A 24,859-nucleotide genomic window follows, 5' to 3' on the forward strand; every position below is an offset into this window, starting at 1 on the left:
CGAGGCCGTGGAGAGGAGCTCGGAGTCTCGTACCGAGCGTTTTTTTTTTTTTTGGAAGACGCAAACATGACAGCAGACGCTGGCGCACGTTGTACAGCACAGTACTACAACCAGTGCTATCGATGGGTACGAATAATAAACGCCGTCAGGGCGAGCGGGAACTCTCGGCCCCCGGGGGGGGGGGTTGACGAACCAGCCATGCGTGCCAGCCAGCCAGCCAGCCAGCCACGCAAGGACGGGACCCCCCCAACCGCAGCCGACGAACACCTTCCGCGTGCCCTTTTTAGTGCGTCCGCTGCCTGCAATTTCAGGGTCCCGTCCTTGGCTGGCTGGCTGGCTGGCTGGCTGTCTTGCGGCAACTGGTCGAGTGCGTCCAAGCCGGCGAAGAAAGGGGGTTCGAAATCAGCCGGGCTTCATTTCTGGGGCTGCATCTCCCGGGACCCTGCAATGCCTGCCAGGCTGCCATGCCATGCCTTGCCTGCCACCTGCCTGGTGGCTTTCCTGCTGGGGGTGACAGTCCTGCGCGCCATTGCCAAGGCAAGTCAAGTCGCTGGCCAGCCACGATGCCACGCTTGACACCTGCTGAGCCTGTCATGTTGTCGACAAGCTGTAACTACTAACCGCAAGTCTGTGCAAAGTACTGTACTGTACGTTGTACTGTGCTGTCGCGGATGGATGGATGGATGCTGCCTTGGCTGCCACCGCCGCCGACGACGACGACAACAGGTCCATGACGATGGGTCGTGTGTCTCACAGCCGCCACCTCACTTGGGTTCTTTGGACCATCGCGACGACGACCCCAACTGGCTGATGGCCGCTGACCGCCTGCTTCTGGACCCCCTTTGATCTGGAGTCGGGGCGGACGCCGGGCGTCATCAATCTCCGTCGACCCCTTCCCGCATTTGTCTAGCCCGGCCTCCTGGCCTGGCCTTGGTCCCTGATGCTTGCCTGACCGGTTCCTCTCATCCCACGCGGACACGCATTATCTTGTGGGGGGGTTGGCCGTGTCGAGACTTGTGCAGAGAGCCTCGCGGTGACATTGCCAAGGGCGGAACGGTGATGACAATGATCCACGCAGTGCGTGTGGCCACGAGGGAAAGACTCGGGGGTGCATCCTGGTGCGCCCGATGGGCGGCAAGGTCCGTTGCACCTTTTTTTTTTCTTCGCGTGTGCGTGTCGCTGCGATTCAGTGGATGGTGATGGCGGGTGGCTTTCTGCCTTTACTGATATCCCAGGCCCTGGTCTGGTTGGGGCTGCCGCCTGGTTTTGGTTTCTGACTGAAGACGAAGCAGGCTTACACAGGCGTCGCCACTCACTCGGCGAAGGGTTGAGTCAACATGAAGGCCGATCCGTCAGGCGATGATTGGTGACGACGCCGCCTGGCTGCCGTGCGACCTGATGGCATCGTGGCTGCTGCAGTCGGACGGATCGGGATTGCAGCTGCGGGCCTCTTGAACTGACGAGTCTCTTGCGGCGCTCATTCATGACGCCCGCCATGATCCGAAGCTCAGCATCCGTCCACGTTGGGAGCCAACGCGGGGCAACAAATGGGTTGTTGCTTGCTTTCATCATGCTGCGAGTCTCGCTGCACCTCGGCAGCACCGGGTAACTCAAGGCCGTCTTGGGCCGCCTCAAGCGCGGCGGCGCTGGCTGAGACGGATGTCGTGCGGCAGGCCCAACATCTCGGTCGCCACCCTGGGCCGCACACCAGGTTCGCCAACTGCGGCATGTCATGACTACGTACGCTTGAGAATACTGTACTCCTCACGTACTACAGGCCCGACAGGTACTAGATGACGATGTTGTTATGAACTGGTGCCACATTCCAGGATAGTCATGTCGTTGCCATGCCCTTTCTTCACTGCCATATGCCAAATCTTATGTGAGGTCCTGTACTTCGTACACGCTGCTGGGAGAGCCAGCCAAGTACGACCTGAATGACAAATTCAATTGCGGCACAGCTGAGCCGCCAGGCGATATTGTGTCACCCCGCGCTGCCCTGCCGCCGAACGAACGAATGAATGAATACCTGCGTCTGCCAAATGGCTCCCGAAAGAGTGAATTATCTCGCGTGAGCTCGCTGACGTAGCCTAGGTGTAGGGTAGTCGAGTTTACCTGGCTGGGACTACGGCGCACGTGACCACACTCAATGGCCCCGCCAGGGGGGCACGGACCAGGTCGAGCAGAGCAAAAGCAGGGGCAACGAGCTCGATTGGCGGAGGCGACGTGGCACGTTAAGCTGGCAGGGGCCTGGCTTGCTGCAATTGGAGCAACTTGGTAGCACCCGCTGCTGTATCGATCTGGCCACACTGACCTGTGGGCTCCTCTACCTACTCGACGCTCCTTTTTCCCCCAACGACGACGACGACGAACGACGCCTTTGACCACGCGCACAACCCACGCAGCTCCGCCTCGAACGCTGCCCACTGCCGTTGTCACCTGCTGCGACGATCCGCTAGACCGAGACCCCAACGCACGCACACAAAAAAGCCGTTCACCGTCGTCGCAATGGCAGACAACGTCGAGGGCCTCATCGACGTCCCGCGCGAGTTCCTCAAGGACGGCGTGCAGTTCATCAACAAGTGCCAGAAGCGTGAGTCCGGCCCGCCGCCAGGACCCGACCCTGAGCCTTTGCCCTGTTTCCTTCTCCCTGTCCTGCGTCTCGTTGTCTCTACTCCGCCTCGGGATGGGGAGGAGGTGAGCGACGGGGAGAGGCACGGATCGGAAGCTGGCTAGCCAGCTAGCTGCACCCGCGGGGAGGGAATGATGCTGACATTGCTCCTCCTGCTCCTCTAGCCGACAAGAAGGAGTTCATCAAGATCTCCCAGGCCATTGCCATTGGCTTCCTGACCATGGGCACCGTGGGCTACGTCGTCAAGCTGAGTACGTGCCCGCTGTTGGCGCCCCCTTTCTCCGTGACGGACGGACATTGCGCGGATGCGCTGTCCGATATCTGAGAGATTCTGGTGTGCTAACTGATGGCGAAACTCTAGTCCACATTCCCATCAACAACATCCTCGTCGGTGCCGCGTAAACGACTCCATGTCGGAGGCGGCGGCGACGGCGGCGCGCGTCAGGGAATAAATAGCAGGGAAACGCGCGTGGGCGACAGAGCGGATAATGGACCCGAGGACGATCTGATGAACCGTCCGCGGTAAAGATGGGGCGACGTGCGATGTTTCGGTGAGGTCTGCCGCGGGGGGACGCGCAGATGCGCTGAACAGCAGCGCGGCTTGCCTGGCGCGTGGGCATGAGGGCAAGAGGCAGTGGGCCGTGACCCTGCATTGACACGGAGATGGGCGAGGCGGCTGAGGCGAACTCTAGTGGTGGGGGGGGGGGTCGGTCGAGGATGTCAGGGGAGGATGAGGAGGACCACGCCTTGGCCACGACGATGGATGGAAATCACCAAGCACGGGGGGTTGTCTGCGGCCGGAAGGGGGCTGCTAATTGGCGAGCGAGCTTGGTGGCAGCAGTTCACGCGCGATGGTATATAGCCTCGTGCCCAGTGTACCAAAATCTGTAAAGAGCATACAGAAAAAGCCTTGCACTGCAGCATGCGGCAGATGTTTTGCCTGGTCCGTGAATGACGTCCTTTTTTTTGTCGGTTGTTGACTGGCGGTTCCAGCTCGCGCATATGCCCTCCTGTCTTTCTTGTTTGTGTCTCGAGCTGCCACAGCAGAGAGCGCATCGAGGCGACGAGCGAGCGAGCCAGCGAGCGACACTTCGCTACGCGGTTGCAGATGGCTGGGCGGCCTTGCCATGTCCCATCACATGGCTAGCAACGGCAAGGCAGGCTTGCGAAGCCTGTGTCCCTGACGTAGACGTCTTTTGAAGGGGGGGGAGGATATGTACAGCCGAAGACCCTCGAGTTCGGGGGTGATGATATCTCTACGTTTCGGTAGTGCCCAAGTTACAACTCTCCCTCTCTCCCTCTCGTTTTTCCTTTCGAGCCAGGACATACATGCTCGCTCGCCGTCTATGTCCCCCCTCTTTCTCTCTGCGGGGGGGTAAACGCTAGGGCAGATAAACACTCCTCCTCCCACAAAGCACCCCTCGGAATTAATTACAAAAGGTAACCGTTATTTTTTTCCTTTTCAATTTTGTAGTTAGGTGATGGCGCGAGTGAGTCAATCTCATCGTCGTGGACGTGTTTCGTAAAAAATAAGAGTTGGGGGGGTGTTAGAGGACCTGGCCTGGTTGATGACTCCTTTTCGTGAACTAGCTAACTAGAATGACTTACACGAGGCGCAGCAGCAGCTGCAGCAGCCCGTGTGACTCAACGCCCGCCTACAGCCGCACATCTTGGTACGTAGTAGGGAAGATGGGATAATCTGCCTCGCGTCAGGCGGGCGGGCGGGCGGGCGCTGCTGCTGCTGCTCTACTGCGAGATGAGGAGGACATGGAGAGAATGGCTTGACGTCGTCGTTTTCTCGGGTGCAGCCCGCCTGTAGCTCAGTCGACTACCTGGTAGCCATTCTATTCCCTGTATCCCCCCCCCCCCCCCCCCCCCCCCCCCCTCTGCCTGCTTGTGCGCAATATCAGCTTCCTCGCTGCTTGTCCATAAAGGTGCCCGTCCCAAGCAAGCTCTCAGTCACCACCACCACCACCACCATCGCAAGCTCCCCTCCCGTTCCGTCCATCCAACCGTCTTTCCCCCTCTCGGATGCCCAGACATACCACTACTCTTCCTCCTGCTCCTCTTCCTCCTCCTCCTACTACTACTATTGTTTCCACCCATCTCGCCAGCCCGACTGTCATGCCCACCCATCATCATCATCATCATCATCACCATCCCGCCCATCACTGTCCACCACCACCATCATCACCCTCCTCCTCCTCCGTCCTGATCCCCCTCCCCCCCTCCGCAGAGCACCAGCAGCAGACGCAGCGCTACTTCGCCCGCCTCTCGCACTCGCCCGTCTACCGGCCCAAGACGTTCGGCTGGTCCAACTACAAGCTCACCCGCCTCGTCGACCTCCCCTGCCCGGTCGGCTTCCGCAGCCGCCGCGCCCTCGTCCTCGCCGCCATCTTCGATTTCGACACCACGGGTAGCGGCGACGCGCCCGCTCATCGCCCCCGCTCTCGTACCGCCTCCTCGCCTCACGCCCGCCGCTTCCTCGCCCAGCGCTACCGCCGCGGCGTCTACCACCGCTACCCCTTCGCCCAAGACTACCTCCCCTCCCCGCCGCACGCCTGGATGGACCGCGTCGACGAGCTGCGCGAGGGGCGCGCCCTCGCCGCTGCTGCCGACGATGATGCCGTGGCCTTGCCGCCGCTGGTCATGGAGACCCAGCGCAAGGAACAACAGCGTCGTGTAGAAGACGACGATGAAGACGAAGGCGAGCACGGCGACTATGACGACAAGGAGGAGGAGGAGGGGGATGACGTCGATGAAGAAGTGCGGGAGCTCTACCGCATGGGCCTCCTGTACGACGACGAGCACGAGCGCGGCTCGGGCTTCACCCTCGACGCCATCGCCCACGACACCGCCGCCACGCCCCCGTACACCCTGACGGTCCGCAGTCGCGACCACCGCCGCCACGGCGGCAACAACAACAACAACAACAGCAAGCGGCCGCACCAGCACGCGCACGACGGCACCACCAGCACCACCACCAACTCCACCGACGACGACGAGGCGCTCGCCGCGTTCCTCGCCGAGGCAGACTATATCGACGTCTGTGCCGCCCGGCACCTCCTCCTCGACGTCGAGCCGGACGGCGCCGTCGTTGCCGCGGCGGCCGGTCCGTCTCGCAAGGAGGGGACGGGGGCCGTGGTGGTGGAGGCGATGCGTGCCCAGCAGCGCCTGTGGGAGGCTTTTCGGGGTGACCGGCCGTCGGACCTCGACGGGGTAGAATGGGAGGTGGTGTAGGTGGGTGTGGGTAGAAGATGTATGAAATACCGCGACTAGGCCTCTGTATGCCAATTAGCCAGAACGCACATCCTTGACAGGTGTGTTGGTTGTGTTGCCACGGTGTGAAAGCAACCACATGCCAAGAGTCCCCGTTGATGGAAAAAAAATAACAGAACATCCTTTGTGTGTGTAAATCGCCGTCGTTGCTGACGGACTCTACCAATCGTGAGTGAGCCATGCCCAACGCCATCCGCGCCTAGCCGTTCCGTGCGTGGTGAGCGCTCGCGCGCGCCCACGACGACCCATACATTAGAGCATACAGATACATCCCTCGCTCCCATCCCATCCCATCGCATACCATCCGTGGGCCGTGTCCCCGACTCGTCGTCTCAGCCCATACTGTAGGGAACAATGGCCTTGTCGATGACAGGGCCGCGCCGGGCCATTGTGCTGCTCTCCGGGCCCCACCGCGACTTCCACTCGGCGTTGCTGCCCATGGCCGCGTCAAACGCCTGGCGGCACTCGGGCGGAAGCAGGTCCTTGATGTCGTCGGACACGGCGGACAGGCCGTTGAAGGCCGACAAAAAGTCGGCAGAGTCGCCCGCGTCCAAGGCCACGGGCGCGGCGCCGGCGGGCGGGCTCTCAAAGTACGTGTCGGTGACCATGAAGTTGCGCGCCACCTTGGCCGACACGGGCGGGAACCGGCTGCTGCCCCTCGTGGAGTCCTCGTCCTCGGGCGCGACCTGCTCGACCCGCGCCAGTGTGGGCTGCATGATGGCGGGGTACTGCATGACGTTGGTGTGGATGTCGTAGACGCCGGCGTTGTTCAGTCTGCGGATGGCGTTGATGCCCGAGTTGAATATGCTGCATTGGAACATGTTAGAACTTCCTCAGAAGCGGTGTGGTCCCTCATGGGACGATGGCGGGGGCCCGAGAGAGAGGGAAGGGGGAACGGGCATACCTCGCCTCGCGCGCATGCTCCAGCATCCAGTTGGTGTCGTTGACGTTGACCTTGCGCTTCTTGTACTCTGGCTTGCCGCTCGGCACCGGCACTGACGGCACGTTGGTGTGGTAGACGGCGCTGGCTCCGTGCCACGCCACGTACTGGTTCTTGTTGTAGGGTTCGCCGGGGACGAAGTGGTCGTCCGGGTCCGCGAGCTGGCCTTCGACAACGCCCTCGGCGCGGGCCTGGGCCACGCTGTAGTCGTCGAGGATGCGCTTGCCGCCAACGATGATGCGCGCGCCAAACTCCCTGAAGACGGAGCGGGCCGTGACGACGCCGATCGAGCGGCCCTTGTACGAGTGCGGGATGATGTCGCGCTCAATCATGTCGCGCTTCTCGTCGTCGTCGACAATGATCTTGTAGAGCTTCCGGTGCTTGGTGAAGAAGAGGTAGCTGTCCCTGAAGCCCACGCACCGGGCGGGCTCCGTCGACAGCATGTAGAGCCTGTCCCCCCGGCCCATGACGGTGAACGTGCGGCAACGATACTCGCGTCCGCCCTCGAGATTGCCCAGTTTGTCGACCTTGGTCTCGCCCTCGGGGTCGTCGGGCAGGACGCACTCGTCGTCAACAATCTCGGCGACGGTGCCCTCGGCGTCGATGACCTGCTCGGCCTTGGGCGGAGGGGCGCCTCCCTTGCGGCCTCCTCGGCCCCTCCATCCACCGCGGCCCCTGCGCCGGGGCGTGTCCTCGGTCACGGTGACCATGGGGTCCCAGTCCGGGGGCTTGTTCTTGGGTGGCCGGCCCAGCCGCTTTCTCCGAATGACGGGTTGGGGCGGCGGCGTGGGTTCCTTCTCCTCCTTTGCGTCGTCGTCGTCGTCTTCGTCGTCGTCATCGTCGTCGGCCAGATTGGCTCCCTTGCGCCCGGTGGCAGCGTCTTCGTCTTCGTCGTCATTGTCGTCTTGCGCGGGCGGCTCCTCGGGCTCCGAGGCATTGTCCGCGGCAGCAGCGGCGTCGGCATCGGCGTCGGCATCGGCCATGGGCTCATCCTCGAGGTCGGCGAAGCGCTTGGGGGTGCTCTCTGCGGCGGCGCCAGATGAGCGCGTTAGCCTCAGTCGGATCCTGCCCTTGGGCGCCATGGTGCGCGTGCGTGTGGGATGCAAAATGGCCACGCCCGTTGCGTTTGCGACACACGGCGGCTTGCAGAGGATGTGGAGGGGTGGCTTTGCGCGTGCTGCGCTGCTGGTGCAGAGTTGCAAGGGGACAAAAACTGGTCAAAGACAGCGTGAGGTTCAAAACGTACCAAGAGCCGCCGCGGCCTTTCGGGCGGCAGCGCGGCCAGATCGTCGCCCGGGCATCGTGAAGCGTGATCCACCGCCCGCGGGAATAAAAACACAGGCCTCTCCGTGTCGAAAAAAATGACCGCTCGTCACGCAACGGAGGGAGACTTCGGCTCCGTCACACAAGAGCGAGGATGGGTGTCGTCAGCGTCCCTCGATGCCGGAGTGGAAGCTTTGAGCTGCGCAGTCGTCAGACAGACACACGGTCCCAACGCGCCCTGCCGCAAGGCTCGCCCCCATGCGCCTGTGATTGGCCTGTCACACAATGTGCCGTCTGCGGGTGTGCACTGTATCAGCGCACTGTATTCGCGACTCATCATTGGACCTATGAAACGGGCACCGTCTCTAACTACAGACCAACAAAGGTGCCAGCCAGCTCTTCGTGCCTTGCATCAAGCACTGCATATTCACGACTGCGCCTCCCGCACGGGCACCCGATGTAGGCTCGCCTCTCGTCATTGACAAATATTCATTTCCATTTCCCCAGGCCGTCTCCCACCTAGTTGCGCTTATACGCGCCAGTACTCCTAAACACACCATGTCCTCGTCGTCCTTGACAGGACCTCGTCGCCTTTCTAGCATGGCCTTTACAGACCTGACCTAGACGATATCTCCGTCCTCCTCTGTCTAGCATCACACGGACATCCCCATCCGAGACAATCATAGTGTATCCCATCCTCCGTTATTGATCTCCGCCTCCAGCTTGCGGCTGATGAGGCTCGGCACCCCGTGGTTCAGCACCGTGCTGCGTATCATCGAATCGTACCTCTTTTGGTTCAGGAACAGCTGACGCCCATGTCGCAGCTGCGGGTCCGTCTCCCCGTACTTGTCAATGTATGGCGCCGCCGCGAACGAACCCGATTGCCGGAAAAGGTACACAACCGAGCATTTGCGGACGTTGAGAAACACCCCAATGTTCCGCTGGCATCTGAGCGCGCGCGTCTCAAGTTAGCACTCTCACTCTATGACTTTCTCGTCAACATCTTCGGGTGGCCGCCACTCACTTGCGCATGTGCTGCTGCGCTCCGCCAATCCTCGTCGTCTCGCCACTGACGAGGTCCGGCTTCTGGCAGCACGTGCTCTGGCTGCAAAACAACTCCCCGCAGAACAGGCATATCACCGGGTCCGTCAGGTCCTTGCCCGTCGTCGGACACTTTCTCCTCGTCGCCTCCTCGATCAGCGTGTCGTACGTCTTTGGCAGTCCTATCAGCTCAAAGATGCCCGGATGGCTGACCACGGCCGACGCGTTCATGTCCCCCAGCTTGCGAGGGCATAGGGCCTGGTGCTTGATCCATCCAGACACCAGATCCCGCGTCGTGTCTGGCCAGCCAAACGCCGATGCGTTGTGCGTCAGGGACGCGCACATCTCGTCAAATGGCGGTACGTGGAGTGCTTCCGTGAGTCGGTCCAGCTCGTCCGCCTCCGGGATGGGCGACACGTGGCTGTTGAAGTCCACGCCGTACTTGACGTAGAGAAAGACCAGAGTCTTGCGCAGGAAGGTGAGCGCGTACTTCTTCACAAACGTGTACCAACCTTCCAGCGTGTCCACCCCTGGCTGCTGAAAGCCTACGTTTTCGCCGTGGTCCACCTCGTCAGCACCCTTGGCCGCGTGGAACGTCATTCCATGTTCGGTCACGAAAAGAGCAAAGTCGGCAAAGTTGTTGATGGACGCGTCCCTGGTGTGCCGATTCTTGAGACCCCCCAGCCACATGGCCACGGGGGCGTTCCGGCCCATGTGGTACACCACCTTCACCAGCTCCGCCAGGTAACACAGCTGAACCAGGTGTGCAATGTCCACCTTTTGATCGGGAACGAGGCCGTACGCGCACTCCACTAGGAAGACGAAGGGATCCATGCTTAGTAGCGCTGGGTATAGGTCGATTGGCCGTGCCGAGTCAGGAGATCCTGCCCCAAAGTAGCGGGACATGAATAGCTGGCAGTGCTGTCTCTCGCAGTCTTTGCGGAACTCGTTTCCGACCAAGTTGTCCACGTCATACGATCGGCTTCCCACAAGCATGTACGACGAGGCAGTCTCTGAGAGGATCCGCAGGTGCGTCAAGACCTGCTCGGGGATCTTTTGGAGCAACGTCACGCCCGCCTGTGCCTCCACGCCGCGCTGCTGGAGCTCCACGGACGAGATCGTGAAGCCAACAGTCTGTATCAATGTGTCGGACGAGTGCAGGTCAGACCCGTAGTCGAGCTTCGCATCCATGATGTGCTTTGTTTGGAGACCGTTGACCCGCAGCGTGTCCCGAAGGCGCTGGTAGGCAACCATGAGGTCCTTGACCATCGCTTCCTTTGTCGTCGTGTCCCTTTCGTTCTCGCCGGTGCCGCCAGAGCTGGCCATCGGCGCGCTGGTAATGACCGAAGGGGCGGATGGTGTTTGCGCCTGCGACCTAGACGTAAACGGGAAGATGCTCGTCCAAGATCGTGATTCTTCGGAGTCGGGCTGTGCTGACTCTAGAGATTCAACGAGACTGCCGGGAACGCTTGGCGTCTTCAGTTCAGGCATGCCAGGGTCGTCCAGCTCCCGAGCTTTGCTTCCCCCTAGCCAATATGCCGAGCCCATTTGCTTTTCCAGAAACTCAGCAAAAGTGCTCTCGGGCTGGAGATATCCCGGGTACGACTCCTCCAGACCCTTCCACACGATCGGCAAGAACGAGTTGCCCAACGCTTTGCAGAGGGGACAGACGAATTCGTTCCGCCGCGTGTCCTCCGGGTGGTGCCGGGCGATCTGGTGGCCGTGGCGCCTGACGGTGGCCTCGTAGTACATCTCGAAGCAGTGGAAATGCATCATGTGCCCGCAGCTGCTGGCTACGGGGCCAGGTCGGGAGTAATTGCCCTTGTAGCCCTTCCCGATGGTCTGCCGCTCAGCAAGAAACACCTCTCCCTGCGGGTTCAGCTTCTCCACCATCTTCCGATTTTCATGGGCGATGCCGAATGGTCGGATGTCTTCGGCTGACCGGTCAAGACTGCAGGGTGTCTGCGATGCCTCCCGCACGAGGTCGGGATCTTGAAAGTTTGTCTGTCGGAGAATGCGGCTTTCGTTGACAAGAGCGAATGTTCCGTATAGACGACGATCATCCGCTTCTTCTTGGCATAGGATACATGTTCCGGCCGGGTACTTCCAGCTGTGTTTGCGCTCTTCTGTCTGCTCCATGACATCTCCGTCGTCGTCGTCGTCATCAAGGTCAGAGCCCCAGCCAATGCCGCCCTGTTTCTCCATGAAGTGCTTCTGCTGCTCCTGGAACTGTGCCATAACCTTAGCTTGGCGGTCGAGCGCGGCCTTCTTCCTTCGCTCGCGTTCTTCTTCGGCCGAGGTGTTCGCGGGCGACGCAGTGTTGATGCGGTCTACGGCGACGCCCAGGCTAGTGAACGCAATCTCAAAGGACTGCGGTCGTTTTTGCTTCAAGCGCTTGAGCACGAGCGCAATCTTGGGATGGACAGATTTGAACTCGTCTTTGGTGGACATGAGGTGCAACAGCGACACAATGGTTCTCGAATTGCTCGCCTCGGGCAGGAAGTTGCTGCGCGCAAGTCTTGTAAGGGCAAGATGGACAAACGAGGTCTGACCATCTGTTGCCACGAAACTGTCATCTGTCTTGTCCTCGAGGATCGCGATCAAAATAAGGTGTAAGACGACCTGGAGAAACGTCTCCAGCCTCGTGAAAGGTACCGTGGGGGTGAATTTCTGTGCGACGAGCGGATACAGGAGGGAGTAGAAAATGACCTGCGCAAAGATACCGGTGCCGGTGAATTGGCCGAGATTCTGGAAGAGGCCGGATGGAATCGGGCGGTGCTTTGGCTCGTACACAATATCCTCTATAGCCTTGCCGGTCTTCTTGGCCATTTTCTTCCGGTAGGCCGTTTCGGATTCTTCGCGTTGGTTCTTGTTGTAATGCGCAATGTACGGGTCGATTTCGTCGATAAACTCGTGACGGAGCTCAAAGGTGCCGACATCGGATACCCCTTCAGGGGGCTTGAACGTGGCCATCTCGTCCAGGACTCTGTGGAAGTCTTCCTGTTCTTGGTACTTCTCGGGGAGCTTGTTGCAAATCTCGTTGAACGATAGCGGCTTGAAGCACAGGACATGGATAATGTCCCGCCTCACGGCGAGGATTCTTGCGTTGGGCTCGTCTTCCGGGGCAATCAGCGATGTTCGGTCGCTGAGAAGGACGATGAGTAGGTGGATCATGTCCTCGACAACATCAAGGTGCTGGGCGTCGTCTTGCGCCTCCGACTTGAGCTCAAACAAGCCCTTGACCCATCCATCCATCCCAAAGCGATCAATGATAGATGCGAGCATTCTGCTGGGGTTGCAGACAACCATGGCGGTTTGGAGAAGGAATATGTCTCGATGATGCGACACATCCCGCTGACCAACGCCGCGATAGGTGCTAGCTTGGTGCCGCAGGCTGATGCCGTTCCGCACCCACATGTTGGCCTTGATCTGTGCGAGCCACGCACACACGCGAAGCGGGAAGTCAAAGGCGGCTATGAGATGGTCCTCCGGATCCTGCTCCAGTTTCGGGACCTGCGGTCGACCCATCAGGCGCGGCTTCAACCGCAGCTCCTGTACGGTGAAGCTCATCAGGGACTTCAGGTTCGACGCAGGAAGCGAGCGCGCACATTCGACGAGCCACGAGAGCGTGTAGTGCAGGGCGTGGTGGAAGCTAATGGGGTCCTTTTCCACGACAAACCTGACGACTTCGTACGAGGCCCCATCCGTGTCAAATTCAAAGTCGGTCAAGGTCTTGAATTTGACTTCATCCTTGATCTCCCCTTGCTTGAACCGGGCCCGCTCCGCCCCGATGGAGTTAAGAATCACCGTCTTCGCAGTGAAGCGGATGGCGCGCTGAAGGTGATGGATATCGTCGGCCGGGCAGTCGCGGAAGGCCTCGGCAAGATTCCGCGCTTGCAGGTTGATCTGGCGCGTCACCAGGGAGGCCGTAATCCATGAGTCGGCTTCGTACTCGACATGCTCGACCACGGCGCGCACGTTGGGTCCAATACACTGGTGCAGCTTGACCAGGTCTAGAAACTGCATGAGGTACCGCGGCTCGGATCTGATCCTTTCCTGAACATGCTGCGAGCCAAAGAGATATTTGAGGTCCTGATAAAAGTGATACATTCGGCGATTCGTCACAGAGCCGCTTTCAAAGGCCAGGACGGCATCGGGGGACACATCCCACGGATGACCAACTTGTCGGGTAGTCAAAAAGGTGTAAAGGATTGCCAGGAGGCTGCTCAAGAAGTTTCCCCTCTCGACAACCTCGGCAGTAATGGATGGCGTCGTCAACATCTGGAGGGATAGGTTGATGATAGAGTGGTCTGGCTCTCTGTCGCCTACGAGGTAAAGCTGCGCCAGAATGGTGTATAGGCTCGCAAAACGGAGCGCCAAGACCCGCTTGAATTCTGGTATCGAAACCACGGTTGAGATGTACAGGGCTCGGAGGTCATTCCTGACCTTCTTCCACATCCGCAAATCAAAGAGCAGCAGCCAATCGAGCCGGACTCGTTGGAAAACGTCTTCGGCGGGAGGCACATTCTCGCGCTGTGTATAGACTGCTGGCGTTTCGATCCAATACCTGCCGGGTCTGGGTGTGACTTTTTCCGTCTTGCCCGGTGTCTTTGGAATGTCCACGTTGGCTTTGGCGTATATCGCGGGTGCAATAAGCGGCTCCGCCGTGTCCGAATCAGATGGTGTGCCGTCCCGTTCCCGGTTTGACGCCTGCGCCTGCACAGGAGGGGGAGGCGGCGGCGGCGGGTAGCCCGCCATGGTCGCCTCGTCTTCCTCCAAGGCTTGATCAGGCTGACTCCAGTTCATGCCCAAGTCCGCCACGTCCCCCCTGGCATCGACCATCATGACGTCTTCGTCTTCGTCCTCATCTTCGCCGGCGACAGAGCTGGCAGCGGAATGGGTGTCGTCTTCGCCATCGTCCATGTCCGCATCGTCATCCTCCTCGTCATCGTCGTCGTCGTCATCGTCATCATCGTCGTCGATATCCAGAACGGTGCCGCCGACTATCTCCAGGTCGACCCTGTTTCCCGCAGCCCGCTGCAGTGCTAGGATGAAGCGTGGGTTCACGTTGTGGAAATGGGCTCGGCTATCCAAGTCCCGATCATCTTCGTCCTCGTCGTCTATGAGGCCCATAGTGTGGGTCGCGAGGCTTCCTTGACGCCAGGGACGCATAACTTGTTCGCACACAGTTTGTCTGAGTATGTCACTGTCGTGGCCCACGCTGCAGCCAGAGATGTCGCTCAACCACTCGACGAGAGTGCCGCACATTTGCTCGCGGAATGTGTCTCTGGCTGACCGGATCGTGACGGTAACGCGAATCGCTTCCATGATCTTGGCCATCTGCAAAAGCTTGGAAACATCGTCCGAGTATGTCAAGATGCTTCGCCCGACGGCATCGGTCTCCCAGGCGTCGCGAGACGCGTCTCCGCTTGACTTTCCGCACGCCCTAGCCACCTGGTCCTGGACCTCTTGAACTGTGTGTTTCTCATCGTTCCACAGGATCAAAGCAAAGTCGCCGCACGGCTCTGCTTCCACCCCGTAGTATTTCGAGGAAAGGCGAGACTTGAGCTCGTCCTCGATGATCTTATCGTGAGTCTTGGCTTGTCGGAGCTGCTCAGGAGAACATGATATGACGTCGCAGATGTAGTCGAACACCCGACCGATGGTCATTTGCAGGTTCGAGACAACTTCCTCAGGCAGGCCAGCGGCCTCCTTTTCCTTGCCCTTGGCGGAGCCCTTGGTCATGTCGGAGTGGATCGTGCAGAAGAGCGGTGACTTCCACGCCTCATCGTCGCCGCAGTCGCAGCAGCCGCTGTTGCCGACCGAAATATGGATGCGGACCATGTGGCCGGTATGGTCGGTCGATTCGTAACATCTGCTGCATAGGCAACACGTCTCGTCGGTGCCGCAGGTCCGGCACATGTAGGACGCCTCACCGGGCTTGAAGATGTGGCCGCATCGCTTCCCGCGGGCCGCGTCAGTGTATTCGGCGCCCTCAACGGCCCCCTGGGCGTCGCTAAGCTTCAGGCTCTCTGAAGGTCTGCCGGCTGGGAAGAGAAGACGCATGTTTTGGGGGTTCCCACCGCTCAGCGACCAGAACAAGCTCGTCAGGAGCTCCCTCGAGGCCTCCTCATTGTAGCGATAGCCGAACCTGGCTGGCAGATCTGCCAGGAGCTGGCAGAGCTGCTGCTCTTGTGTCGATAACGAATTCTCCATTCTCACGTCCTCATGATGCAGTCGGAGACATGGGAAGAAGGGTCGATGGACTGCGAGAGGGCAACGCGGAAGACGTACAGGCGGGAGGGTGGGGATGACGAGCTCCCGCAAAAGGTGGTACGGCGAATGGGTGGCGGATGGACAGGATTAGGCTGCAACCAGGCCGGCTACCGTGGCGACGGGCGGGTAGACAGGCCTTTTTTGAGCGTCAGGATGCTCAGGGGTGTTGGAAGAATGGACTGGGGATTTGTGTCGAGTGCGGCCGCGGCGAGCCCCGTTGTTGGTGTTGTTGAAGAGTAGGCGCCGACTGTTGCCATCGCAGTCACCACAAACAAAAGTTGGGGGTAGGCCGTGTAGCGACTGAAGTGCCCCTCCGTAGCACCGACGTCAGCTCCGACCCAGGTCAGTCAGCGCATGGGGCCGCCGTGACGTCCCGTCGCTATGCACCCACTCTCGCTGGTGAGGGACCACTGGGGCCGGCACTCAGCGCCAGACTGCCCAACCGACAAAGCCCATTGTCCGCTGGGGTACAGTGCCCATCTCCGTCCATTCCGGGCTGCACCTTAGTACTACCTAATGGACAGTCGACCAGACCCGCCACTATCACAGTGCCTATCACCGCGCCCTCGCATCGAGCGTGGGCCGCCGCAGGCCAGTTTGGAGGCCGGGGCCATACACAGGAATCAGCTCTGAGCAAACAGTTAACGCCTCCTCCTGCAGCACTCCTCAGCCTGACAAGCTAATGCTGCAACGTCAGCACTGATACAAGTCCGGCACGTATACCGTATTTCGCATACGATATACTTCGTACAATTGCCCTGTCGCAGTGGTTCAAGCATGGTCAGGTCAACGTGGGCTCGGCGCAACTCGATGCAGCAATCGTAATCGTCTATGACGTCCACCTCTATTCGCCAAAAGTTTTGTACACGTTTACAGACAAGGCGGCCTATCCGTTCCGCTGTTCCATTCTGCTCCACGGTCGTCGCCCTACTCCTCGTCCTCGTCGCCGCCCTCAACGTACTTGCTTCGGATGTCCTTCCATTGGCGCTGCACAATGCCGTTAGCATTCGTCGTCGCTTCACTTCGCTCCGATTTCGTTAATCGTGGACACGTGATGTACGTACGCCTCGGTTGTTGCTGTCCCAGATCTTGTTCATGGTCGAGTTGAAGCCCCTGCGACACCGTTAGCCCTCATCCTCCTGACCCTGCGACGGCGCGACGGGAGGTGGCGTACATCTCGAAGGCGAATCCGGCGCCGAAGACTGCCGCCAGCATGGCGTAGTTCTTCCGGAAGAGGGTGCTACACGGGAGCGAGGTCAGCAATGGTGGCTCGTCGTCGTTAGATCGTCGATTGCGGTTGGTGCTTGCCTGTAGAGCTGGCTGCCGAGGGACTGCGAGGTGCGCGATTAGCCACAGTCGTACAGCTGAGGAGCGCCCGGGAGGCGCGGATGCTTACCATGATGGTGGTTAGGCGCGATTGAGCACGTCCGAAGTGACTGGGTGTGGTCTGGGCCGCGGCGCTGGCTGGGGGAGGATGCAGGATGAGGTTTGGCGAGAGGCTCGAAAAGGTGCAGCCGGGCAAATTCGCGGATGACTGAGGCCAGAGCCTTTCCCTTGGCCCTGATTGGTCGGGTGTTGAGGCCCACCGCCGAGGCGCCCCGGCTGGTCACTGTCACCGGCTCGGCGTCCCATTGCTACCTTACGTGCCCGCCTGTTCACTTCTCAGTAAGATACTGAATTAAGGCGAAAACGGGGAGCTGCAGCTATGCACGGCAGAGTCGCTCTACTCGCCATGATAGATGCATCGAAATAGCTTTGAGCCATGGAAAAGGAGGGAGATTACAATATACGTAGTCTGGAATACTTCGTAGCTGCACGTGCAGGAAGGATCAGTCCAAGATGAAGGCAATCGTAGGAAATGCGATCGTTGTGGCACTGCGAAGCACCTGAATACATCGAGAAGGCACTAGACATGCTGGAAACAATTGGTTCAGAGGTCTGCATCAATATTGCAATTCCGGGCAAATCCAAGCTTCATTAACCAGCTTAGGTCTGAGAGACTGGTACTCTATGGTGGGGCTAGGACGACTGAACCACCCCAAGTTTGTCGCAACATCCTCGTGCGGCGCAAACTGCCCCTCGTCCCGCCCCAGCTCAGTCTTTAACTTAGTTCCTGCTCGCCACAACCAAGATCACCATCGCGCCAGGGGCCGCTACTTCTTTTATCGATCGCATCCTCAAGGGCGCCTGCACCGGGTGCTCGTGCAGCCCCTCTTGCGGTGCGCGCCACAGTCTCTCCCTGCTACACGACCAGCGTTGCATCAGCCACAGCATCCACGCCCGCAATGCCTTCCGAGTCCACCAACGCCGGCATCGTCACAGACGAATCGAGCGGCGAGCGCCAAATCCCTGAATCAGTGCGCGCCGACGGCAGCACCCGAAAGGCGATCAAGATCCGTCCCGGCTATCGCCCGCCCGAAGATGTCGAGGTCTACAAGAACCGCACCGCCGAGGCGTTTCGTGAGCGCGGCAAGCGGGTAGGCATACCCGGCGCGGCGGGGCTCAAGGATGAAGAGCAGCCGGAACAGAGCGCCGCGGCCAACAAAAACGCAAAGCGACGCGAGGCGCGCAAGAAAGCTAAGGCTGCGGCCGAGGGCGAGGGCGAAGGCGAGGGTGAGGGCGCCGCCAAGGGCAGCTCCGCAACAGAGGCCCGACCCGCAGAGAAGGAAGAAGTTGATCCCGAGGTCGAGCGTGAGAAAAAGGCCCGGAACCTGAAGAAGAAGCTGAAGCAGGCCAAGGAGCTCCAAAATAAGAAGGAGGGCGGAGAGACCCTCCTTCCGGAGCAGATCGCCAAGGTCATCAAGATCAAGGAGCTTATCCGAGAACTGGATGCCCTGGGCTTCGATGCCGATGGTGAACCGAAAACCGAGTCCGCCAAAGATGGCAGCGATAAGAAGGACTGAGCGGGATACTGATGGTGGCCTACCTCGACTACCCGTTTGATGTACGGTGTGCTGGATGTTCCGACACTTGCTCATCCCAGCAGCTCCGCACACATTGGAGTTCATTAGAGCTCACATTCTACCGCATGGGGCATTGTAGCGCCATGAATGTGCTTCGTGCAGTCCATGGACGTGCTGATGGACTGGCGGCCACGGCATCATCCTTCTCGTTATCCCAGCTGATGAGGGGTGGGACTACGGGCAGGAGTTTTGGCAAGTTGGGTTGGGCAAAGGAATGTTTCTAGACAGGGAAAGGTGGTATCTCATTGAGGGACTTTGGGAACTTCTGGCGTCCGGACGCGCACATTGAGCTGTTTCAGTGCCAATCCCGTGCGTGAGATACTATCGTCATAGGTGCTAGCACAAACTACTTTGAGGAGCACATGTCCGCCAAACTCCGCCAAGTACGCCCTGATTAAGAATCAAGACGACGAAGTATCATTCGTACAAGTATACGATTTGACGCGGCCCGACCTCGAGCGGTGTGTGACGTTGTCTCCAAGGAACTGTGAAGTACAGGGTAGCCAAGATTTTGCAGGACGTTGTGGCACACGTTCCCCGACCTTCTGCCGGCTCCGGTGGCGCTCCACCAGCCAGCACAGGCTCCAGCGCGTGAGGTAAGCTCTCCCAAGCACCCTTGATCACCAACCGTCATCATCACCACTGAACGCCGTCCGATACCCCGAATAGCATTTCCCCGTTTTTCTTCCGGCGTGCGGACCTGCACGAGCCTCTTCCTGGAATCTCCTCACCGATCGATCCATCCCCCAAACCCTCCAACGCCACCGACCATGTCACCCGAGGAAGAGCGCCAGGCCGCCCTGGACTCGTACCGCACGAAGCTCATCGAATCCCGCGAGTGGGAAGCAAAGCTCAAAAACTTGCGGCTAGAGATTAAGGACCTGCAGAAGGAGTTTGATAGGACAGAGGATAACATCAAGGCGCTGCAGAGCGTGGGCCAGATCATCGGCGAAGTGCTGAAGCAGCTGGACGAGGAAAGATGTGCGGCCCTCCTGCCATTCCCCTGACATCGCTGGTTCCTGGGGCTGATTACGAGTCATAGTTATCGTCAAGGCATCCTCCGGACCTCGATATGTTGTCGGCTGCAGATCCAAGGTGGACCGGGCAAAGCTTAAGCAGGGTACCCGCGTGGCGCTGGACATGACGACGCTCACAATCATGCGTATGCTGCCGCGTGAGGTTGATCCGCTGGTCTACAACATGTCACTGGAGGATCCGGGTCAGGTCAGCTTTGCTGGCATTGGTGGCCTGAACGACCAGATTCGCGAGTTGAGAGAAGTCATCGAGCTGCCTCTCAAGAACCCCGAACTCTTCCTGCGAGTCGGCATCAAGCCGCCCAAAGGTGTCCTGCTCTACGGCCCGCCGGGAACGGGAAAGACTCTTCTCGCCAGAGCGGTGGCAAGCAGCCTGGAGACCAACTTCCTCAAAGGTGAGAACCACAAGCTCTCTCGAGATGGGCAAACAGCTAACGTCGATGCAGTCGTCTCGTCCGCTATTGTCGACAAATACATTGGCGAGTCAGCCCGGCTGATTCGCGAGATGTTTGGTTATGCCAAGGAGCATGAGCCTTGCATCATCTTCATGGACGAAATCGATGCCATTGGCGGCCGACGATTCTCAGAAGGCACCAGCGCGGATCGAGAAATCCAACGCACTTTGATGGAGCTGCTCAATCAGCTCGACGGCTTCGACTACCTCGGCAAGACCAAGATCATCATGGCCACGAACCGACCCGATACACTGGATCCGGCGTTGCTACGCGCCGGACGTCTGGATCGCAAGATCGAGATCCCGCTGCCCAACGAGGTAGGCCGGTTGGAGATCCTCAAGATCCACGCCCAGAGCGTGATTCTCGACGGCGAAGTGGACTTTGAGAGCGTGGTCAAGATGAGCGACGGGCTGAACGGAGCCGACTTGCGAAACGTGGTTACAGAAGCGTAAGACATTGTCAAGTGCCCTCACACGAACCTAGGACCAGGAACTGACTAGATGTTGCAGGGGCCTGTTTGCTATCAAGGACTATCGGGACTCAATCAACCAGGATGACTTCAACAAGGCGGTGCGCAAGGTGGCCGAGGCGAAGAAGCTGGAGGGCAAGCTCGAGTATCAGAAGCTGTGAGCATGAAAGATGACACCTCAAGGGACACGGAGCAGCGGTGGCGAGGGTGGAACGGTTCATAGAAGTGATGTGTAAGACTGTATAATACGCAAAGCAGCCATGGGGTTGGCTCGGGACAGGCATGCATGCAACAGCGTCCAGTAGATGATGGGCTTTGGCCGCACAAGCTCGCGAGACAGTGATTGTAAATGTGAAATGAGCGCGGGCGTGGGCACGTGCCGTCCAACCAACACACCTCGTGCCTGTCGAGTATTGTGTCTGAAACAAGCACGGGCAAGGCCAACACGATGTGCTGCAGAAGAACGAAGGAGCAGTGGTACTGTGGCTGTGCTTTTAGCCCCATGACCCTGATCTGAGAAGATGACTTTGGAGTCAAGGGGGGTTGACAAGGGGGCAAGGGAACTTGCTCAAGCTCTGCCACTCGGGCAGGCAGGCAGGCAGGTAGGCAGGCAGGCAGTCATAGGGCTGGCCCGATCTACCACTACCACCTCACTACTACTGCAAGATCACTGAGACTACGAAAAGCCAAGGATGCACACTAGACTGCAGCACGCGGCTATGATGGGGTGTGGCTAGGAGCGAAGGGCGCAAAGCGGGCTGCAAAATAAGAGGGGACTGCGAATCTTGCGACCTCGCTCGTATCACAATTTGCCGTCCTCACAGAAGATCAAGATGCTAAAATGGCCTTAAGGTTCTATTTAACGACCTTATGTTATTGTCTTAGCAATTTTCTGCTTTGAAAAGTAGGTAATACTCGTCGTGATTGATGGGTTCTACGTAGAATTGGTAGGGATGGTCGCTTTTGGTGTCCCTCTTTTTTTGCAACCCGTTTGGGGCGGTATTACTAACCAGCCTGCAGCCAGATCGTTTGAGGGACAACGGAGAAGCTAACTACGAAGTACTATGTAGCTTAGCCGGCCGGGCGCGTGTCTGACGGAGACGATGGATGGGGACGCGACGAGGCTGATGTCAGATATGAACGGAGCCGGGGAAGCCTGCCTTCATCTAAGTGAGGGGGGGAAGGAGAGAGAGAGAGAGGGAGGGAGGGAGGTTGAGACGGGCGTGGGTCCCCCTATTCGCACCCTTCCGTTCTTGTGCTGCGGCGGCAGCGGCGAGGATTCAATAATAAGCTTTGAACGCTGTGGGCGCAGCTGACGATGCGGTGGAAAAGGAAGGAGCAGGGTGGGTGGTCATGTCAGATTTTACTTTGTTTGTGTTTGCAGCAAATACATACTGTACATAGATACTTGCCCTTCTCGGCGGTGGTGTAGTTATGTACAGTATGTATTTTGGTTCTGCCGCGGTGGATGACTTCGGCTCCGGACGGACGAGGCGAGGCAACTTTGGCGGCGAGGCTCTGCTCTCAGGTGGCGCGCTGGGCGCTACCTAGGAGCAGTGGAGGTTACCAATGGCGGCAAGGGCGGGTCACGGCAGGGGGGAGGAGGAGGAGGATGAGGGAGGTGCAGGCGGGTCAAAAAAGCATGGTCTATTCTTGGAAACGGAGCGATGCGAGTGAGGCTGTGAAAGGGGGGCCTTCTGCCACTAAGAGGTAGATGCCGTGCCTTGCTAGCAGCACACACCACAGGCAGGGCAGGATCCAGGTACCAGCCTCGGGGGGAAGGAGCTGTGGCGTCGCAGTGTCGCACGGATGGCAGAGAGGATGGCGGACATCGGAACGACGGGCTCCGTGGGGCAAGGCTAGCCAGCCAGCCAGCCAGCCGGGTGGAGGGACAATTGGGAAACACACACAGAGAAAAAAAAAGAGAGAGAGAGAGAGAGGGTGTAAGGAAAAAGGAGGGCTGGCTCAGGTGGTGATGGAGGGGCCCCGTAAGGCGCAGGGAGCGGGCCCCTGAATACGAAGAATGACGTCGGTTGTTGATGGGCCGGCCGGCCGGCCGTGGACAAACGTTGTCGTCGTTTTCGTGTGCAACAGCCTCGGAACTATTATCGCACTTGGAGCTATCATCGCAGGTGTCCGTCCATCGCCATGAGTCGCGGGACGTGGTGTTGATGGTCCCCGTTGGAAACGCGCCTTGGCTCAGGAGGATAGACGTGCCGCCGTATCTACTTACCTACTACCTACCTACGAATACGGGCTTCTCGTCCAACGCCAGTACGGAAGCTATTACAGTACTGTACATGGTCTGCAAAAAAGGGACCAGAGAAAAGGGGTCTCTCGCTGTTCCTTTGTGCGGCCGTTGGTGGTGCTGCTACGTAGCTGTCCGGCTTGTGGGTGAGACACGGGCCAATTCGGCGAGGAGTGTGTCAGTGATTTGAGCCCCGAGGAGGATCGATCGACTGAGCGGCGGGAGTGAGTGCCCGGCTGGCTTGACTGAAGCGAACTGCGACGACGTACGTCAACTGCTGCCCGAGGCCGCGTTGTGGCTAGGTTGTGGCGATTGCCGTACATCCATACCTAGAATAATTGCAGCACTTGTTGTTGCCGTTGCCGAGCAGCGCTGGGGAGGCGGCATCCACCGACTGACTGACTGCCTGGCCCCACAGCGACGGACGAAAAGATGTGAGCCGATGATGATGATGATGACATTGGGCCGGCGACGACGACGGGGACCCTGCTGCTGCACAACGTCGGGGTTTTTAACTTGGCTTCCTTGGATACGACGCCCGAGAAAAAGAGTGAGCCAAATGGCCGAACATCCATGCATCCCGCCGTTGCCATGACGCCCTCCTTTCCCGCCGCCAGGGCCCAGGGGCTCCCCGCCAGGGGGGCTCCTGCCGCACCGGGGCTAGTGCTTCGCGTGTTAGAGTTGAGCCGCCAAGCAGGTACCTTGCCTGTTGCTTGGAGGGGAACACGGCATTTGTAATGGTGTTTGAGGCGAGGCAATCGCTGTTTGTCTGCTGGTCGGAAAGGAATTGATGATGGGATGGGACGGCCCGCGACCACATCGCCCACACGTTGTCTCTCTCGCTTTGATGGCATGCGAAGGGCATGGGGCCCCCGTTTGCTGTGTCGCCACAAAACCCAGCACGAAACATCAAGAAAACAAAAACCAACGAAGCCAACTGCGCGGCCCCAGAGAAGATCTGCAATTTGCTCCCCCCATTTCGTTGCACGACGCAGGTAAAATCGTGGCCTTGCGTCTGTTGTACAAGTCACGGCCCGCCAACGAGACAAGCGTCCGGCGGGACCCCTGAACGAGGCGAAACAGGCCGCGCCATGTGCGTTACTTGAATGCTTGGCAGTTGTAGCACTAGCAGGCAGCTTGCTGGTGACGCCACCCCTATTTCATGGGACCCTACGGTTGTTGAACGGGATGGTCGCTCGTTCGCGGTGCAGAATGTGCCGTGGCCGTTGACCAGTAGTTGCCGGGAAGTGATCTGCTGCTGCTGCTGCTGCTGCTGATGCCGTCGTTGGCGGGGAAAGGGGGGGTAGGGGGGCGTGGCACCAAGCGAGCTCAACACACGTCCAACCCGGCCCGGCCGCGGCGGTGGCCTTCGGTTCAGTCACACGTTCGTATCGATATCTCGGCGGCGCCCTCTGTACCGGCTCGTGTTTTATTTTGTTTGTTCTTTCCGTTTCTTTCTCCCACCATTGTCCGTGTTGATGCCGCGGTCCCTGGCGTCGGCACCGGCATGTCGTAGTAGATCGCTGACATGTACCACGGTATACACGGCTTGACGTAGGGGGGGAGTGTCCGGGGAGCATCATCGATAACAGGCCCGGAAACCGGGACTGGCAACTACGTAGACTTGGTAGATAGGTTGTATTCGAGCTCTCTATTTGCCGTCTCGGTGCTGCTATCCGGCCGTCGAAGGTGTCCGAGGGCAGAACATCTGCCGTCGAGCTTCCCACAGGCTGAGCCGAACCTGCTACCTATGTGAGATCAGCGTTCCGGCGGCAGGCAGGCAGCCACATCGACAAGTCGGCGGTAGGCCGCGCGCGCTGGCTGACCGCCTGGCTGCAAGGCGGGACCCGGTCGACGGTCGGCCAGGGAGCAAACCCCGGACAGTCCCGTTTTTCTTCCTGTTCAGGACTGCAAGTGCTGGTGCGGCACGCCAGGGCGGCGGCGGGTAGCCAGCCAGCACACCGGAGCCGGCTGCCGCGTGGGTGTGCAGCGATGGAAGGATGGGATGGAAGTTGATGTCGTCGTACGGCGGTGTGGTGAGTGCGGTGCGGTGCTGTCGGGTGAAGTGCCCTGCAGTGCGGTGCGGTGCAGTGCTCTGACTAGTTAGGTGCTCTCCACTCCACTGTGCTGTGCCGTGCTGCGCAGCCCAGTGGCTTCCCCTCGCTGATGAGAATCGGGCAGGCCACCTAAGAAAAGACTGGCAATGCCGTGCTGCCCCTCGCCTTACCTCTCCTCACCTCAACTCCCCCCCCCTTTCCC

At 59.4% G+C, this 24,859-nt stretch overlaps 6 protein-coding genes across 7 annotated transcripts; 4 read left to right on the forward strand and 2 right to left on the reverse strand.

The window, feature by feature from the left end:
• Window positions 1-2,508: 2,508 nt before the first annotated feature.
• Window positions 2,509-3,034, forward strand: JDV02_001622 (uncharacterized protein; the record flags this gene model as incomplete). The annotated part of the gene is made up of 3 exons (XM_047982565.1): window positions 2,509-2,593; window positions 2,797-2,883; window positions 2,994-3,034. 3 exons carry the CDS (start codon window positions 2,509-2,511, stop codon window positions 3,032-3,034), a joined length of 213 nt encoding a protein of 70 aa, XP_047838531.1.
• Window positions 3,035-4,520: 1,486 nt separating this feature from the next.
• On the forward strand, window positions 4,521-6,044 carry JDV02_001623 (uncharacterized protein). The gene has a single exon (XM_047982566.1). The coding sequence runs from the start codon at window positions 4,664-4,666 to the stop codon at window positions 5,870-5,872; it is 1,209 nt and encodes a 402-aa protein (XP_047838532.1). The 5' UTR covers window positions 4,521-4,663; the 3' UTR covers window positions 5,873-6,044.
• NPL6 (chromatin structure-remodeling complex subunit RSC7) lies at window positions 5,766-8,404 on the reverse strand. The gene is made up of 3 exons (XM_047982567.1): window positions 8,098-8,404; window positions 6,816-7,875; window positions 5,766-6,718 (listed from the first exon to the last, which is right to left on the reverse strand). Exons 1-3 carry the CDS (start codon window positions 8,150-8,152, stop codon window positions 6,244-6,246), a joined length of 1,590 nt encoding a protein of 529 aa, XP_047838533.1. The 5' UTR covers window positions 8,153-8,404; the 3' UTR covers window positions 5,766-6,243.
• A 181-nt stretch (window positions 8,405-8,585) lies between these two features.
• UBR1 (RING-type E3 ubiquitin transferase) lies at window positions 8,586-15,687 on the reverse strand. 2 transcript variants are annotated; one of them, XM_047982568.1, is made up of 2 exons: window positions 9,139-15,687; window positions 8,586-9,062 (listed from the first exon to the last, which is right to left on the reverse strand). In XM_047982568.1, the coding sequence occupies exons 1-2, from the start codon at window positions 15,369-15,371 to the stop codon at window positions 8,795-8,797; spliced, it is 6,501 nt and encodes a 2,166-aa protein (XP_047838534.1). In that variant the 5' UTR covers window positions 15,372-15,687; the 3' UTR covers window positions 8,586-8,794. The 2 variants fall into 2 exon arrangements, with proteins under 2 accessions (XP_047838534.1, XP_047838535.1); XM_047982569.1 differs by having other exon boundaries at window positions 8,586-15,687.
• Window positions 15,688-17,461: 1,774 nt separating this feature from the next.
• JDV02_001626 (uncharacterized protein) lies at window positions 17,462-18,800 on the forward strand. The gene has a single exon (XM_047982570.1). It carries the CDS (start codon window positions 17,717-17,719, stop codon window positions 18,332-18,334), a length of 618 nt encoding a protein of 205 aa, XP_047838536.1. The 5' UTR covers window positions 17,462-17,716; the 3' UTR covers window positions 18,335-18,800.
• Window positions 18,801-19,009: 209 nt separating this feature from the next.
• On the forward strand, window positions 19,010-20,692 carry RPT4 (26S proteasome subunit rpt4). The gene is made up of 4 exons (XM_047982571.1): window positions 19,010-19,375; window positions 19,437-19,823; window positions 19,875-20,331; window positions 20,393-20,692. Exons 1-4 carry the CDS (start codon window positions 19,165-19,167, stop codon window positions 20,511-20,513), a joined length of 1,176 nt encoding a protein of 391 aa, XP_047838537.1. The 5' UTR covers window positions 19,010-19,164; the 3' UTR covers window positions 20,514-20,692.
• Window positions 20,693-24,859: the final 4,167 nt, after the last annotated feature.

The sequence above is a fragment of the Purpureocillium takamizusanense genome, chromosome 1 (assembly GCF_022605165.1).
Source record: "Purpureocillium takamizusanense chromosome 1, complete sequence".
NCBI classification, from domain to species: domain Eukaryota; kingdom Fungi; phylum Ascomycota; class Sordariomycetes; order Hypocreales; family Ophiocordycipitaceae; genus Purpureocillium; species Purpureocillium takamizusanense.